Consider the following 15300-nt stretch of genomic DNA (forward strand, 5'->3'; position numbering starts at 1 on the left):
TAGTTTCCATTTTTGGGTATATTAGTCATCATGATCGGGGGAATCTAAGGATGGATACCAATCATTATACCCCAATTGGTGGATAGTGGCGGTTGACAGTGACATTGCCTTTTTAGCTTCACCAAAAAAGGGGTTGTTGACTACATAATATTTGGGTATTAGGTTTGGGTGAAATGTATTATCTTGGAAAACTAAATTAGGCCTTTGTCTTTTAAAATGAGATTAGCCTTAAGTTTCTAAAATTATAAATTAAAATCTAGTTTCTAAAATTATGGAATAACCCTTAAGTTTTTATCAAAAAAAAAAAAAAAAACAACATATAAATTGGACCTTAATCTTTTGAAATTGTAAAATTTACCTAAGTACTTGGATTTAGTTGGCCAAAAGCCTATCGCGTGCATGGATACGGGCTTCCTCACTAGCAGTCGTGCGGATTTCTTCTGCACGACCACCTTCTAGGTACCATCCTTCCCGCACTAAGCTACTAGTAGTCATCCACACACAACCACTCTCCGACGGCCCCCACGACCACTCATCTATGTCATCTGCACATGGAAGACTCTTCCACGCGCACATTTGCACGCAGAAGACACTTTCGCCTGCATACCTTAAGCCCATGCCTACCCTAGGCGCTCGCAATACTGGCCACTTGCCGCACACCTTCCACACGTCCTTCGATCAACACACTCGTGTGCTTCCTCATGCCATGCTGTGTGCCTCGCCATGCCATGCGCTGTGCCACAAGATCCTCATTTGCTAGCACCTGTGGATGACCCTTTCAGGCATCTGCCTAAGCATCCGGTCAAGTTTCCAGTGATCTTTCGAGTCACCCAAAGATCCATAGGATCTCTCCATGGGGTTAGACGTGCATGGCGTTAAGGCTAACCTTTAAAAGGCTATCCATCTTCTCGGGAACTTTCCTAGGGGGGATTTCTCACCTAGGTCCCTCCATGCATGTCTAACCCCAGGACCACTAGGCGCAACAAGAGAGTCACACGTTCCCTACATCCGTATGTCATGTGTCAATCATGTGTTCTAGTCATAGTCTACCTCTATAAATACTGGTGAACCCCTTGACTTCAAGAAAACCATTCCAACTATAAAGCTTCTCTCTTTACCCTTCTACGTCACTCACTTGAAGGGTTTAGCCATACATCTCACTCATACTGCTCACTTGTGCACCTCATCTTAGTGCACTCATAGATCTCATCTGTGCCACACATCCGAGCATACTACATCCAATTGCATGTTCGTTTTTCCATGACATCCACTAACTTAGGCATCAAAGGGCCCGAGTGAAAATAATCCCTGTGTGCCTTATAATTGTCTTCTGTCTTGTAGACCACCCAAAAAATTCATCTACAAACTCTACAAGCACCCTTCGAAGACCCATCTGGGGCACCATTACCTCTCTAGTGCTCTCTCCCGCGGGTTGAGGCCTTAGCCGTTTGTCTCATCCGATAACTCCTTGCTTGGCCCTACCGATTGTTTATTGAGTTTCCTTTACATGAAAATTCAATTGTTAAAGTTTGGTAACAAAAATTAGCCTATGGAATGGCTGCATTGTTGTCACAATTGGGGGTATTAACAACTAAATTAAGGGAACTATTAGAAAACTTAGATATGAACATGCACAGCGGAATAAAAATTAATTTTTCAAGTATCACGTTTTTCAAATTTTATGATTTACAAAACGAAGAATAAACAGAAGAATACCCGTTGAAGAAATTTTATTTTAGTCTTTAGTCACCCATCATTAAATCCCCCACATATTGGAATCAAAGTGTGTGAATTCAAGAGAAGAAGCATAAATATTTTTGAAATTTTTTTGATTGAATTTGAATTCACACATTTTGATTCATTATTTATGGTCCTATTTATAGGGAACCATATGGAAACCCTAGGTGCAATTGGGCTTAGCTTAATGTGCTAGGAAATAGCCCAATCTAATTATTAATAATTAAATAATTCTAATCATAATATAATTGTTTAATTATTCTTATTTATCTAATAAATAAATGCACCAAAATTAGTAATTTCAAAATTACTAATTTATCCTTCTTCTCTTTAAAAGTGATTTCTTATGGGTGAGACTTTTTGGTATCACAATAAAATTGACAATGATAATAAACAATTATTAATTCTCATAAATTATGAGTGACATCTAATAATATGTCATGATTATCCAATTTAATATAAAACGAGTATAGTGAACCTTTTACTATGATCCCATGTAATATAGTCCCTCTATCATCTTATATACCAATAAGATACGAGATCATGAATAACAAGTCAAATCTCTTAATCACATCATACTGAACAAGGAAGAAGACAATGTGCTAGCTTTTATGAGTTTCTACTATTCAAGTTAGGAGCTATATGGCTAGGAACTTGTTTATTAAATAACGAAAAATGGATAATCCTTTACTCATATTCTTAATGTTTAAGAATAGTATCCATACCTTATTATACTAATTGATGCATGTTTAATTTAAATCATATTGTAATTTAAATAAAAACTTAAACTTGATATTTAAATAATATTTAAAGAATTACAAAATTGAGTTGTGTTGTGTCACTAGAATTGCTCTTAAGTGCTCATATCCAATGGGAACCACTTCTATTTCTGTAATGAACTTTTTCATTCAAACAACTTCTTTTGCAGCATCACATACAACAACATATTCAGCTTCCATGGCCAAATTCGTAGTTATATCTCATTAGGAACTCTTTCAGCTAACTCCTCCGGCATTGCAAACAAAAACAAACCCAGATGTAGACCTTCCATCAACAATGCCAGACTGAAAGTCTGAATTAGTGAACTTGTCAACACGGAGATCACCTCCACCAGATACTAAAACCATATTCTTAGTCCTTCGTAAGTACTTCAGGATACGTTCCATAGCAATCTAGTGGTCCTCACCTGGATGAAACTGATATATGCTAATAGCACTTACTGCATTAGTAATATCAAGCCTAGTACATAGCATAGTGTAAATGAGACTCCGAACAACCAAAGCATAAGGAATCCTTTCCATGCACTCTCTCTCTTTAGGAGTCTTGGGAGACATCTCTTTAGAGAGATGAATTCCACGCCAAACAGGTATTAAACATTTTTTTTGAATTTCTCGTACTAAACCTCTTTAGAATATTCTCTATGTACAGACTTTGGGAGAGACCTATCCATCTTCTTGCTCTATCTCTATAATTGTATATACCCAAGATATAGTTTACCTCTCCCAAATCTTTCATGGAGAATTTAGTAAACCATACTTTAATTGACATCAACATGCCAATATATATGATTCCCCATAAGAAGAATATCATCCATGTACAAGATATGGAATGCTCGCACACTCCCACTAACCTTCTTCTACACACAAGATTCATCTGGATTTTTAATAAAGCTAAACTCTTTGATCTTAGTATCAAAATGGATATTCCAAGATTGCAAATCATGCTTAAGACCATAGATGAATTTCTTAAGCTTACACACTTTACTAGGATCTAAGGATTCGAAGCCCTACGACGATTCCATAAATATATCTTCCTCAAGATAACCATTCAAGAATTGTAACGCCCCACTTTTCCAAATATACAATAACTTGAAATATAAGAAATCATCACCTACGGGCGTTATGGAAACCCTTACCAACGGAAGCATTGGATCGAACCTGCAAGCTTAATCAAAGCCAAATAAAGGGGTTTCCACTAGATTCCTTTATATGTACAGGAAACACGTAGAACTTTTAATAAACCCAAAAAAAAAACACAACTCACTACTTGTAGTTACAACTGCAACACATGCCCAAACTAGCGAATAAACCCTGATCATGGAAGCCTCCCTATATAACATTCAAAGTGCATCAATTGAGATATTACCCATGCTCGTATATCAAGGCTACAACCATCGGTCACTCACACACTTATTACAAGCTCGAGCATCCTTATTACAATACACTACTCGGATTACATAGGTACAAAATGAAATAGAAACTCAGATCTAGCCAAGCGTCACGTCCTTGCCCACGTTCGAATTGGAGCCTACAACACCTGATACTTTGACAAAGCTGGGACGTTGAATGTCCCAGGGGTATGAAACACCCAAGTTAGATAATAACATCTAAGTGAGATGGTTTCACGAAAGAAGTAGATCATGTATGAAATGCAAGTATGCAAAGTGAAACCCCTTTTGTGGAAGCCACGCCAGGGTGTTGCAATCACCCCCGCGCACGTCATGCTCACCTCAAACACGCATATGTGACTCCGCGAGTCACTCATGGCGGCCACTAACTTGCCACAAACAACCACATGCCATGAAATGATGAAACAAGTAAAGTAACATGCTAATCAAAGAGATCAAGTGAGTATATCCACATTCAACACAAATGGTTCAAGTAATAATCAATATGAAGCACAATTAATGCAAGAAACCACTCACCTCGATCATTTCCCCTCAATAACACTGTTTATAGTCCGCTTTCGAGCAACAGGGGTTCTTCTGCAGAAATCACATATTTTAGTGAACCAAACCTTAAATATTTCTACTCAGGGTTGTAGGTAATTAAAATAGGAGAACAACGGTGAAAATTCCAGGCCAATCGGAGGTCGAATGAGCCCTCACGGGCCCTCGGAAGGGTGGCCACGCGCTGCCCCTTCTCTAATTTGCAACCCAAAATTAAAACGGCCATATCTTGCTCATTTTAACTCCGATTTGCTCTCCGTTTGAACCTACGAACTCCCCTTTCAATGTACTACGATCCTAAAGAAAGAAAAGTGGATTACCTTTTGAAAGAAAAGTGGCTTACCTTTTAGGTTTCTTCTTCGTTTTTGGCAACTTCCAATCTGGTCACTCTTCTTGGCTTCTTTTTTGTTCTTCCTCCTTTGGATTCTTTTCCCTTACTTTTCTTCTCTTAATTTTCCTCTACGTGGACCACTCTTCTACCCCTTTTATAGCCTCATCATCTTCAAGCTCATGGTTGCACCTTATCTCTTTTGGGTTGGCATTTTCTTCCTAGTCATTATTGCCATCTTTGAAAAAAACTCTCCTTTGATTCTTTCTTCCCTTGTAAGTCTTTTCTCTCCCAATCCACTCCTTCCATTTTCCCTTACGTGCCTTCCCATCTTATCCTTACTTTTAATGAGCCAATAGCATGCTTCCAACTTCATTTACTTGTGAATTAAGGATAAAGGTAATCATGGTTTAAGACTTTTGTGCACAAATCATCCAATAACACTTTACCACCTCAAGGCTTCTTCAATAAGACTTCATTATGTCAATTAGTCTTCCAATGAAAGTTTACCAACTCATGCCACTTAAGACTTTTGGGGTAAGAATCATCATTACTTCATTTGAATAATTTTATCTTCCTATTCAAGCTTCTCCTTTCTTCCAATCTTAAACTTCCAAATACTCTCTCACGTGGCTTTAGGATAAGCTCTATCATTCTCTTCTTTTGCAAGCTAATACAAGACTTCCAAACAAAGTCTTCCAAGTCAAGTCTTCCAAGACTTTTGGTGTAAGATTAATTATTACACCCATAAGACTTTAAGACTTTAGGAAAATTCTCAACCAATTCCATTTCTCCAACACATGGCTTCTAGGATAGGGATTCATCATTGCTAATATTCTCATTTGTTGGAGAAAGTTACTTCTTTTACAAATCATGATATTTGCTTTTGGGTCCTAAAACCATTCCCATTTACACTTAAATTCAAAACTTCCATTTAAAACACTTTATTGCATCATCCAACCTTTATATTAAATTTTGGGGTATTACAAGAATGCAATCTTGACATCCATTTTCCAAATCTCATAGTCGTATTATGTGATAATAGCTAGCATAATCCAGATAAATTTAGCCATAGCGACTAACAAGAAGGTATCGCCATAATTAACACCATGTTTATGATGATAACCTTTTGCCACAAGTCATGCTTTGAAGGTTTGCACCTTCCCATCAACAAAAATATTCCTCTTATAGATCCATTTGCAACCTATAGGAACTATTCCCACAAGCGAATCTATTAGAGTCCAGACTTGGTTAGAATACGTAGATTCCATTTTTAACTGCATAGCCACATGCCATTTTTCGAAATCCATATCAATTATCACTTCCTCATAAGTGGTAGGATCAACTAATTGTTCACAATCTCCATGTAGGAACATTTCCTACATCTCCTTCATAATAAATCCGTATCATTTTGGATAGCGAGATACTTTACCTAGTCTACGAGGTTCTTATGGGATGACATCACTAGGACCTACTAGTTCTAGATTGGCTTCTTCAGTAGTTTGGATTTGCTATTTTGAGGACACTTCCTCAAGTTCTACTTTCCTTCCATCACTGCCTTCCTGAACAAATTGTTTTCCTAGGAATAAAACATATCTACTGAACAACATTCTTTGATCAACTAATTGTTCACTATCTCCAGGCAGGAACATTTCCTATATCGCTCGCCCCCTTGGTTGTTCCTTGCTTTCTTAGCGACTTGATCATTAGGATTTTACCCCTAACTTCCTTTATCATTGTCTCCTTACCCACTCCTTGTTCTAGTTAATGCTTCCACCTCCATCCTTTTGGTTACCGGGCTTTTTCGAGCCAAAAGTTTCTTCCCATCTAATCACCTTCACAGCTCGCTTGTAGAACTCACCCACGTCCCTTATGGTGGACTTATAAATTGATAGAGCTTGTCATCTTTTTGAAGCCCTGCAGATATCGCAGTCAGAATACTTTCATCTGTTGGGTCCTCAACATTATTGACCTCGCGCCTGAACCTCTCTATGTAATCCTTCAAGGATTCGCTGGATCGCTAGAAAATCATAGCTAGGTGACATGTTGGAGCGAACTGCCTCCGAAGCAATCTGTACCGGTTGATGAACTTCCTTTGACACTCTTCCCAGCTATAGATACTTTGAGGATTGAGACTCCTTAACCATGTTCGAGGTATGTCCCCCAGGGTCGCAGAGAATTCTTGGCATTTCTCCAATGAACTCGAAGTCTGCAGGTCCATTTGGATGTTGAAAGCATGGAGATAGTCATATGTGTCGCCATTTCCATTGTACTGAGTGATGTTGGGGACCTTGAATCTGTGAGGGAGAGGCTCCAATTCGATTTTCCTAGAAAACAAGGTCTTCTCATCGAGGTCTCCCCTCTGATTGTGTGCTCCATGGCGTGCCTCCAATTGTTAGACCCTTTGCAGTAATTCCTCCACGGTTGGGTTTTGATCCATAGATCGTCCGGGGAGTGACTGACTCTCTCATCTGCCACCTCGCTCTAGAGAATAGCGATCTCGCGGCATATGTCGTCTCTTATTTCCAGGATCCGGGGAGTTGTAGTATGTGGCGGGACTTAAGCTGATTCTGGCCAAGCTCTACCCTAGACGCGGATGGCCACATCGCCAACTCCCTTCATGAACCTATTTATGGCAATCTCTATAACAATTTGCTATCGCCCTTAGATTTGTGGGGTGCACCTCCAGTTCTTTACCTCAAGATCGCCGCTCATCCGATCTCTTAGATCGTGAGTTTGAGGAATGCATAGATCCAGCCCTTCATGATGTTCCTCTACCTTCCCTTTTGTCTGGAATGGGTTTTTTGTCCTAAGGCTATGAGACACCTCCAGGTGGTGTGACCTCCACCTACTTTTGGACAACTTGGACCTATGTTTGGGCCAACACCCTAACTGCATCCGCGAGCTACATGACTATGTTCTCTAATACCTCCTGACGCTGTTGCCAGGCATGAATCGCCTCTATCCCTGGGACAGGGGTCAGAGACTGATAGGGAACCCATGAGGGAATGCTTGAGGTGGTCCAACCAATGGGGGAACAGAAGCAGTTACAGCAGTTTCAACTGTGCCCCTGACTAGTGGAACATCCAGCAATTGGGCAATATCATATTTGGGTTGGTTAACCACCACTTCATAACTCCTTGTGCTTCTTCCTCTTGCCATTTCTATCAATTAATGCGGGCCCTCCTTCTAGCGCCAAAATGTTGACGTTTAGAATTGGTCGACCGTGATAAGGTAGGTGCGCCTTGCCTCCAGTTATTAAGCGGCATTTTTGTCATGCAAGCTGATCGGATTGCCAACGAGCTAAAGGCCTTGCTAGGAGCTTGCTTACTCTCGCTGTAAGAGCTCGGGTTTTAACGATCTACGACCTTGTTGAGGTGTCCCCGACTTTAGACCCATTGGACTTCGAGAGGTTTAGCCGGCCTGCTCGATAAAGTCTAGTCCGTAAGAGGTGGTCCATAAGTAATAATATAAAATATTACTTAATATAATTATTATTTTAAAATAAATATTAATTTGATGCAATACACTAAAATATTTTATTATCATCATAAATTATTTAATAATTGAATTATTTTATTTTTATGAATGTATATTATTTATTAATATTATTTTCATAAATTTCTTTATTTTGATTTAACAATTAATTAGATGTTTCAAAAAAAAAATTCAGATAGAAAATTCGATCTCAAATTTAGTCCGTAATTACTGACTGACGTATTTCAATGACAAAGTTAGTCGAAAATCCACCAACCGAACATTTAGTCACAAAATTTGTGGTCAAAATCGATTACAAAATTAGCAATGGCAATTTTCGTTACTGAATCGGTCAAAAAAAATCGGTCGCATAATTATTGACTGAAGTTTACGTCGCTAAATTGGTTGGCAAAGAATTCGATCGCGAATTTTAGTAATTGGTCATTAATTTGTCACTAATTATCGATTGATTAAGTCGGTCCCAAAAAATCAATCACAAAACTGCATTTTTCTGGTAGTGCACCTCGTAATGGCGGTCCTCTCCATATGTATCAATTCTATCAGTAAACAAATGCAAAAACAATTAAAATAAATTCAAACCATATGATATTGGCTTAAAATGCGTTCCACATGTCAGGGACAGAAATAAAACAAAGATGTAAAACATTTATGTGGGCGTATATATATATATATATCTATATAATAAAACAGAACTATTTTTGAAATGTCTCAAATGTATAGACATTTTAACGATTGAGATTTATTTTAAACATTCCAATGGCTGAGATACATTTAAGTTCCCGCCCACACCCACGCCACTAACTCTCTCTATCTCTCTCTCACAAACCCACCCATGCCATCTCACTGCCTCTCTCTCCCTCTCTCTTTCTCTCTCTCTCACAAACCCACCCACCCAAATCCCTAAATCCCCATCCTCGTCTCCCACCGAAGCTATTTGTTGCTGCCGCCTGAAACTCCATCGCGGCTCCTCATTGCTTAAAGTCGCAGCCAACTGAAGCTCCATCATGGCCTCAAGTTGCTCAAAGCCACCGATGCCTCAAACTGCCTTTACGTCACCATCACCGCCTCCTCGCTACCTCAATGCCGCCGCCGCCACCTTCAGCTCCATCACATCCTCCTCACCGCCTCTGTTGAATCGCCTCAGTCGCATATACACATACTTATCTATACGCATATACACACATATATATATATCGGTTACACACACATATATCAATCATTTCTCTATTCAAGTTATGTTAGGATTTGAATACTCTGATTGTCCATTTCATTATCCAACATTGGATTCGAGTCTTAAGTTTAGCTTTGATGCTCGGTATGTTATGATAGGATTTGAATACTCTGATTGTCCATTTGATTATTCGACATCGGATTTGGGTCTTGAGTTTAGCTTTAATGCCCGGTTGCGGTGGAAATTCGTATTTTTCCTCTTATTTTATGTTTTCTATTTTTGGGCCAAGCACGTAAAGTAAAATGCTCGTAATTTTGGCCCAAATCATAATTTTGAATACTTGGTTATTCTTTATCATCGTCTAGAATTCACGCAGAAAGATCATATGATTTAGGACTAGCTGTTTGCTACATGTTGTCTTTATATGAGAAAAATTAAGCAGTCCATAGTTTAACTCACGTGGAATTTGACACTGGAATGTGAACGTATGGTGTTGTATAGGTAGGACTAGATTTTAGGATGCTTTAATGACTTCGAAAACAAGTCCATGTTTGAATATGGCTCATTCAATCAGCAATTGCCTAGAGTGGTGGTTTGGTGCCCTTACCCTTACATGCTTACTTAACTTTATTTAACTCCACTAATATTGTATGTGTGTTCTCCTTTTCTCCATCCTATTTATCTGTTTTTCGTTAAGTTCTCCATCTTACCTTTTTTGAGATTTCAAATGTTCTGTTGCAATATGCATCCTCAAACACACTACTGCCATTCTCCTCCACAAAGTATCTTGGTGGGGGGATGGCAGGGGGCAAAATGTACCTTTTAGTAGAAAATCAACATCATCTTTGTTATAGTATTCCCAGTTGATCGTTGTTAAAGATTTTGATTTAGAGGTCAACTGAGTGTCATACCTAATTGGAATTGAAATTGGAGAAAAGGTTGATATATTGCTATGAAGATGGTAATCATGGGGCATGGCCATTAAAAGTAGGATTAAGATGGGAATAAAATGGAGTTGTTTTATAGTGTATGCCCCCCTCGATTGGCGATGATGGGGGGTTCAAGGAACCCCCGATAGGGGTTTGTTCAAGGGCTCCTTGAGCCCCCACTCGGCCGTTGTTGGGGGCCCTTGAAGCCCTCGACCAGCGGCGATTGGGGGCTCCAGAAAAAATGAAATGGGAAAAGTTGTTGATTTAGAGCCGAGTCAGGGAAGAAGGTTAGGATTTGGGCTCAATTTGTTTACTTGGGACGAGGTGGGGACACACCTGCAACGCTATTAGAGGCGACAAGCTTCTCTACATACAGGTGTTCGATTCAGAGGAGGATCTAGCGATGTTGCTAGCCAAATACACTATCGATCTGTCGGATAAGTTTGCCAAAGAGAGAGGTGCTTTCACCGTCATGTTGTCTGGAGGTTCTCTAATCAAGTCGCTCAGGTGATGAATCTAATTTTTTTTTGTCTCTTTTTTGGTCAAATTTTTTGTTTATTTATTTTTCCTATTTGATTCCTAAGAAAAAATAGTAATTTAGTATATATATGTATAAATTGAGGGTAAATTGAGGGTCTCACATGTGACTTCATGCTACTATCTGATGCTTGCCGTGTTGAGATTATTATTAGAGAAATTGAGGGTAAATTACCATGTATAAATTGAGGGTAAATTGAGGCATGGACTGGAGGCTTACCCAAAGAGGGTGTAACCACTTAAGCATGTTTCATTTTGGAAGCTTCTATTCATGTGTAATATTTGTAAACATGTTGTGATGTGTTCCAATAGGTGTGTTTATGTTCATATATACATTTGATGTACTTAAAGGCCCCAAGTGTGAGGATCAAGAGAATGGTATGTGGATTGTAAATTTGTGATATAATTAATCTTTAAATGAAGTTTATTATGAATGATTAGACTTACATTTGTGTCTATTCATTGGTTAAGATTAGGGGTGCTCATAAATCAAGTCAGCCTGAGAGTCAAAAAAAAACCAATGTGATTGAGTTAGTTTGGTTCAAGTTTTTTTCCAATTTGGGTTAATTTTATTTTGCTTCTTTTTCTTTCTTTTTTTTTTTTTCATTTGGACTCAATTGACATCGAGTTGAGTCCAATTAGACCATTGAGTTTGTGGGACCAAGTAATATAAAGCTCCTTTTGCCTAAAATTACCTTTCTTTCTTATTGGATCCATTGTTCAATAGTTCATTTTTTTACTAAGTCACTTTAAGGACCAGGGGTTGACTATCTGATGCTTATCGTGATGCTTCCCTCTTAAAATTGTAATGTTGACATGTTGTACAAATTAGTACTAACTATCCACAACATGGAGCATTATGGGGAGTGCAGGTATGCTTCTAGTTTTTCTTCTTTGTACGAGTTACTATATTTCTTTTCTTTTGCTAATTTCTATCTTATGCAATCTATGGTTAACTATATTGTCTGTTTTATAAGCTTAACAATTACAGTAATCTTTGTAAGTCTCCTCAACATTGTAGAATACATTATAGTTCCATTTATATGTTTTGAGAACTATTTGCAAAAAAAAAAAATCTTTCAAAATAAAGCAGTTGTAGGAAACCATTAAAAAATATTTTATGGGTTCAGTTGTTGAAATGATTATCATATGAGTATGAAAATTAAATGAAATCAATGGTATTTTTGAATGATAAGAAGAAGAAGAAGAAGGGGTAGAAAAAGAAGGTGGTGGGCTTTTTCCTGTGATTAGAGTTGTAGGTGAGACTGAGGAGAGACATATAATGGGGAAAGCAATGGGGAAAGAAGAGGGCAACACAAGTCCTTTCCCGGAGAAGGTATCAGTTTTCACTTTCTTTATTTTCCTGTGCATATGTATACATATGTGTATGCTTAGAGATGCATATTTATGTTAAGGCCATATGTTACTTCGTACAATTTTGCATATTATTCTTTCTTTCTCTCAAATAAACTATTTCATTATTTTATTTGTGTGGTTGAGAGTTGCCAAGAATTTTCATCTTTATGTTCTTGATAAAGATTCTATATTCAATGGACTGAGTGGCTTGGTGGATTACCTACTAGGTCATTGCTGAAAATCTCTTTGAAGAAGAAATCAAAGGTTTTAAAGCAATGTTCACTAACATGGACACATGCAATAGTGGCACTATTACCTATGAGGAACTAAAGTCGGGATTGGCTCAGCTTGGGTCAAAGTTGTCTAAGGCTGAGGTAAAGCAACTCATGGAAGCTGTAAGTTGCAAAACTGACTAGAACTATATCCCTTGGTCTTATTTGTTTTTTTGCATCTTGATATCATTCTTAAAGTAACTACATTATCATATGGTGCAGGCTGATGTGGATGGAAATTGAACAATTAACTACATTGAATTTATTACTGCAACTATGCATAGACAAACTAGAAAGAGATGACCATCTATATAAAGCATTTCAGTATTTTGACACTGATGGCAGCAGGTGAGGCCATTAATCTTGCATCTCAATAACAGTAGTCATATTGTCTATTGATAATGAACATCTGATTAGGCAAAAATAAGGAAAGTATATGTTCGTCACCATATTGCTCTGGTTAAAAAGGAAAGAAAACCCTTGCCTTTCTATTTATGGTTGAGTTAGTTTCAAAGTCTGTAATCACTCTAAGATGGCATTTCTTTACCGAGAATAAATAACTAGCACAGTTTAACAACTGCAATTTTTTAGAGAGTATCCACATTTTAACCCTTTTTATTTCACTAAAGTCATGACATTAAAAATGATCAAACGATTTTCAGCTTAATGCATGTTTATATTCATTGTTTGATTATTTCATGTTTAAGAACTATATACATTATCTTCAAACACGTAATATAGGGCGAGTTTAGGCTTTCAGTTTAGTACATGTCCGAATTCAATGTTTAATTATTTCACATTCAAATTCAATGTTCGATTTTATTTTAATTACACCGTGCCTTTAGGCACGGGTTACCCCTAGTATATATATATATATATACAGAGAGAGAGAGAGAGATTGAAATGTAAAAATTGAGTTCACAATAGGGTGAACTCTATGGAATTTATTCATTTATATCTTCATTTATTTCAATACCAAATGCATTCCAATGAAGGCATTAGGTAGTTTAATTCCTTTCTGTCAACATATATATAAACATACATATCGACTAATTGTTCAACAATCGAGATTATGAGATCCTTCAATTCAAACAAACCTAATGTAGTCTATCGGGAATGTTTGAAGAACCATGCCGCTGCCATTGGACGTGCGGCATATGATGGATGTCAGGAGTTCCTTGCAGTTGGCCGCGAAGGCACTCCTGAAGCATTCAAGTGCGTTGTTTGCAATTGCCACCTAAACTTCCATCGGAAGGAGACAATAGTAGGGTTGCACCAACTTCCTCCCCACTTGCAATTTGTGGCGCACTGAGGACCCTCGCCTGGAATCCAATTCCCGTCGGGCTTACCAGACACAGAAGATCTTGAACTGTATTTAGTAAGGAACAAAAGCAAAAGATGTTGGATTTAGCGGAGAAGCTTGGATGGAGGGTTCTAAAAGAGAAAAAGGAACTGATTCACCACTACTGCGAAGAGATCGGTGTAAAGACAAGCTCTTTTAGAGATTGGGTTTATAACAATAAACCCTAGAATATGATATTCATATATATATATAATATTTATGTATGCATATAGGAACCAACTAGGTCACAAGAAATCATGGTTTCTGATTCAATCAAGTTCAGTATGTTCGAGCATCTTTTAGATTGATTAAATGATTCCTACAATTATGGTGTTCTAATCAACTAAAATGAGCTCCTTTCTTTGATGGGGGTTTCAACATTCTGTTGCATGTATCATTCAATTCTTAAATAAATTTCATTTAAGAATGTTTTCCAGCTTTAAATGTTATCTATAAAGAAAACCCAGACGTTTCGTGTCAATCTTTCCTAGTTCTTTTCTTTTGTTTCAGTTTAAGATACTTATGTTAGAAAGTAGCTTTCATATACAATTATTTTTCTTCTTCTTTTTTGTTATTTGCTTAGCATTTCTCATCTTATTTCTATGTAAACGTATTATACAAAAAATGTTCAAGCTTAAAAATATTTCCATGTTAAAGAGCTGGTAATCATACTTTTACCTTAAAAATATCAAAAACCAACAAATTTGATAAAAACTTGTAGTCATTTGTTTATATTTTCTATCGTAAAAATTAGTTTTTTATTCAAACACAAAAATAAAATTCACGTGAACAAATTTTCTATAATCGTAGAAAGTATTTTATTTCCAAACAAAATTAGAGGAGCGAAAAACTTTATCAACTTAATTATCTAACAAAAACAATAAAAATGAAAAGCCTAAAAAGGTGAAATTCTCTTCAAGTACTTGAATTATTTCAAAAATATTTATTCAAGAATCATTCTTAAAGTGAAATTCACTTCTTTTCTTGCCAAATAATGTGATGAGAAAATCTAGAACTCCATAAGTTCCTTTATTGTGAATTTTTTACTTTCTAGTGTTCAATTTATATTTTAAAAGATTTTGAAGAGTAAAATCTATTTTCAAGTACAGATAAAATTGCATAACGGTTTACAGTAAAAAAAGATGTTAGATTACTTACCAAATAAGGGGGGAAATTTCTTTAAATCAATTTGTTAGCATTTTACTGAAACAATAAAAATCCAAATCCAACTCCTTTTAAATCGTAACGGTTAGAAGAAAATAAGATAGATGCACAAATGAATCTCCTATAACTGTGACATAATATTTGAATTATTTTATTGTTAATCTTGATTGTAATATTTATATCAAAAAAATGAAAAAGAGAAAGAAGGGGTGGAGGGGGGAGGGGGAAAGGAAAGTTC

At 37.1% G+C, this 15300-nt stretch overlaps 1 protein-coding gene across 1 annotated transcript; it reads left to right on the plus strand.

The window, feature by feature from the left end:
* Positions 1–13628: 13628 nt before the first annotated feature.
* LOC127811088 (zinc-finger homeodomain protein 5-like) lies at positions 13629–14086 on the plus strand. The gene is made up of 2 exons (XM_052350800.1): positions 13629–13771; positions 13936–14086. The coding sequence occupies exons 1-2, from the start codon at positions 13629–13631 to the stop codon at positions 14084–14086; spliced, it is 294 nt and encodes a 97-aa protein (XP_052206760.1).
* The last annotated feature ends 1214 nt before the right edge of the window (positions 14087–15300 follow it).

Source organism: Diospyros lotus, chromosome 10 (assembly GCF_014633365.1).
Source record: "Diospyros lotus cultivar Yz01 chromosome 10, ASM1463336v1, whole genome shotgun sequence".
Taxonomy (NCBI): domain Eukaryota; kingdom Viridiplantae; phylum Streptophyta; class Magnoliopsida; order Ericales; family Ebenaceae; genus Diospyros; species Diospyros lotus.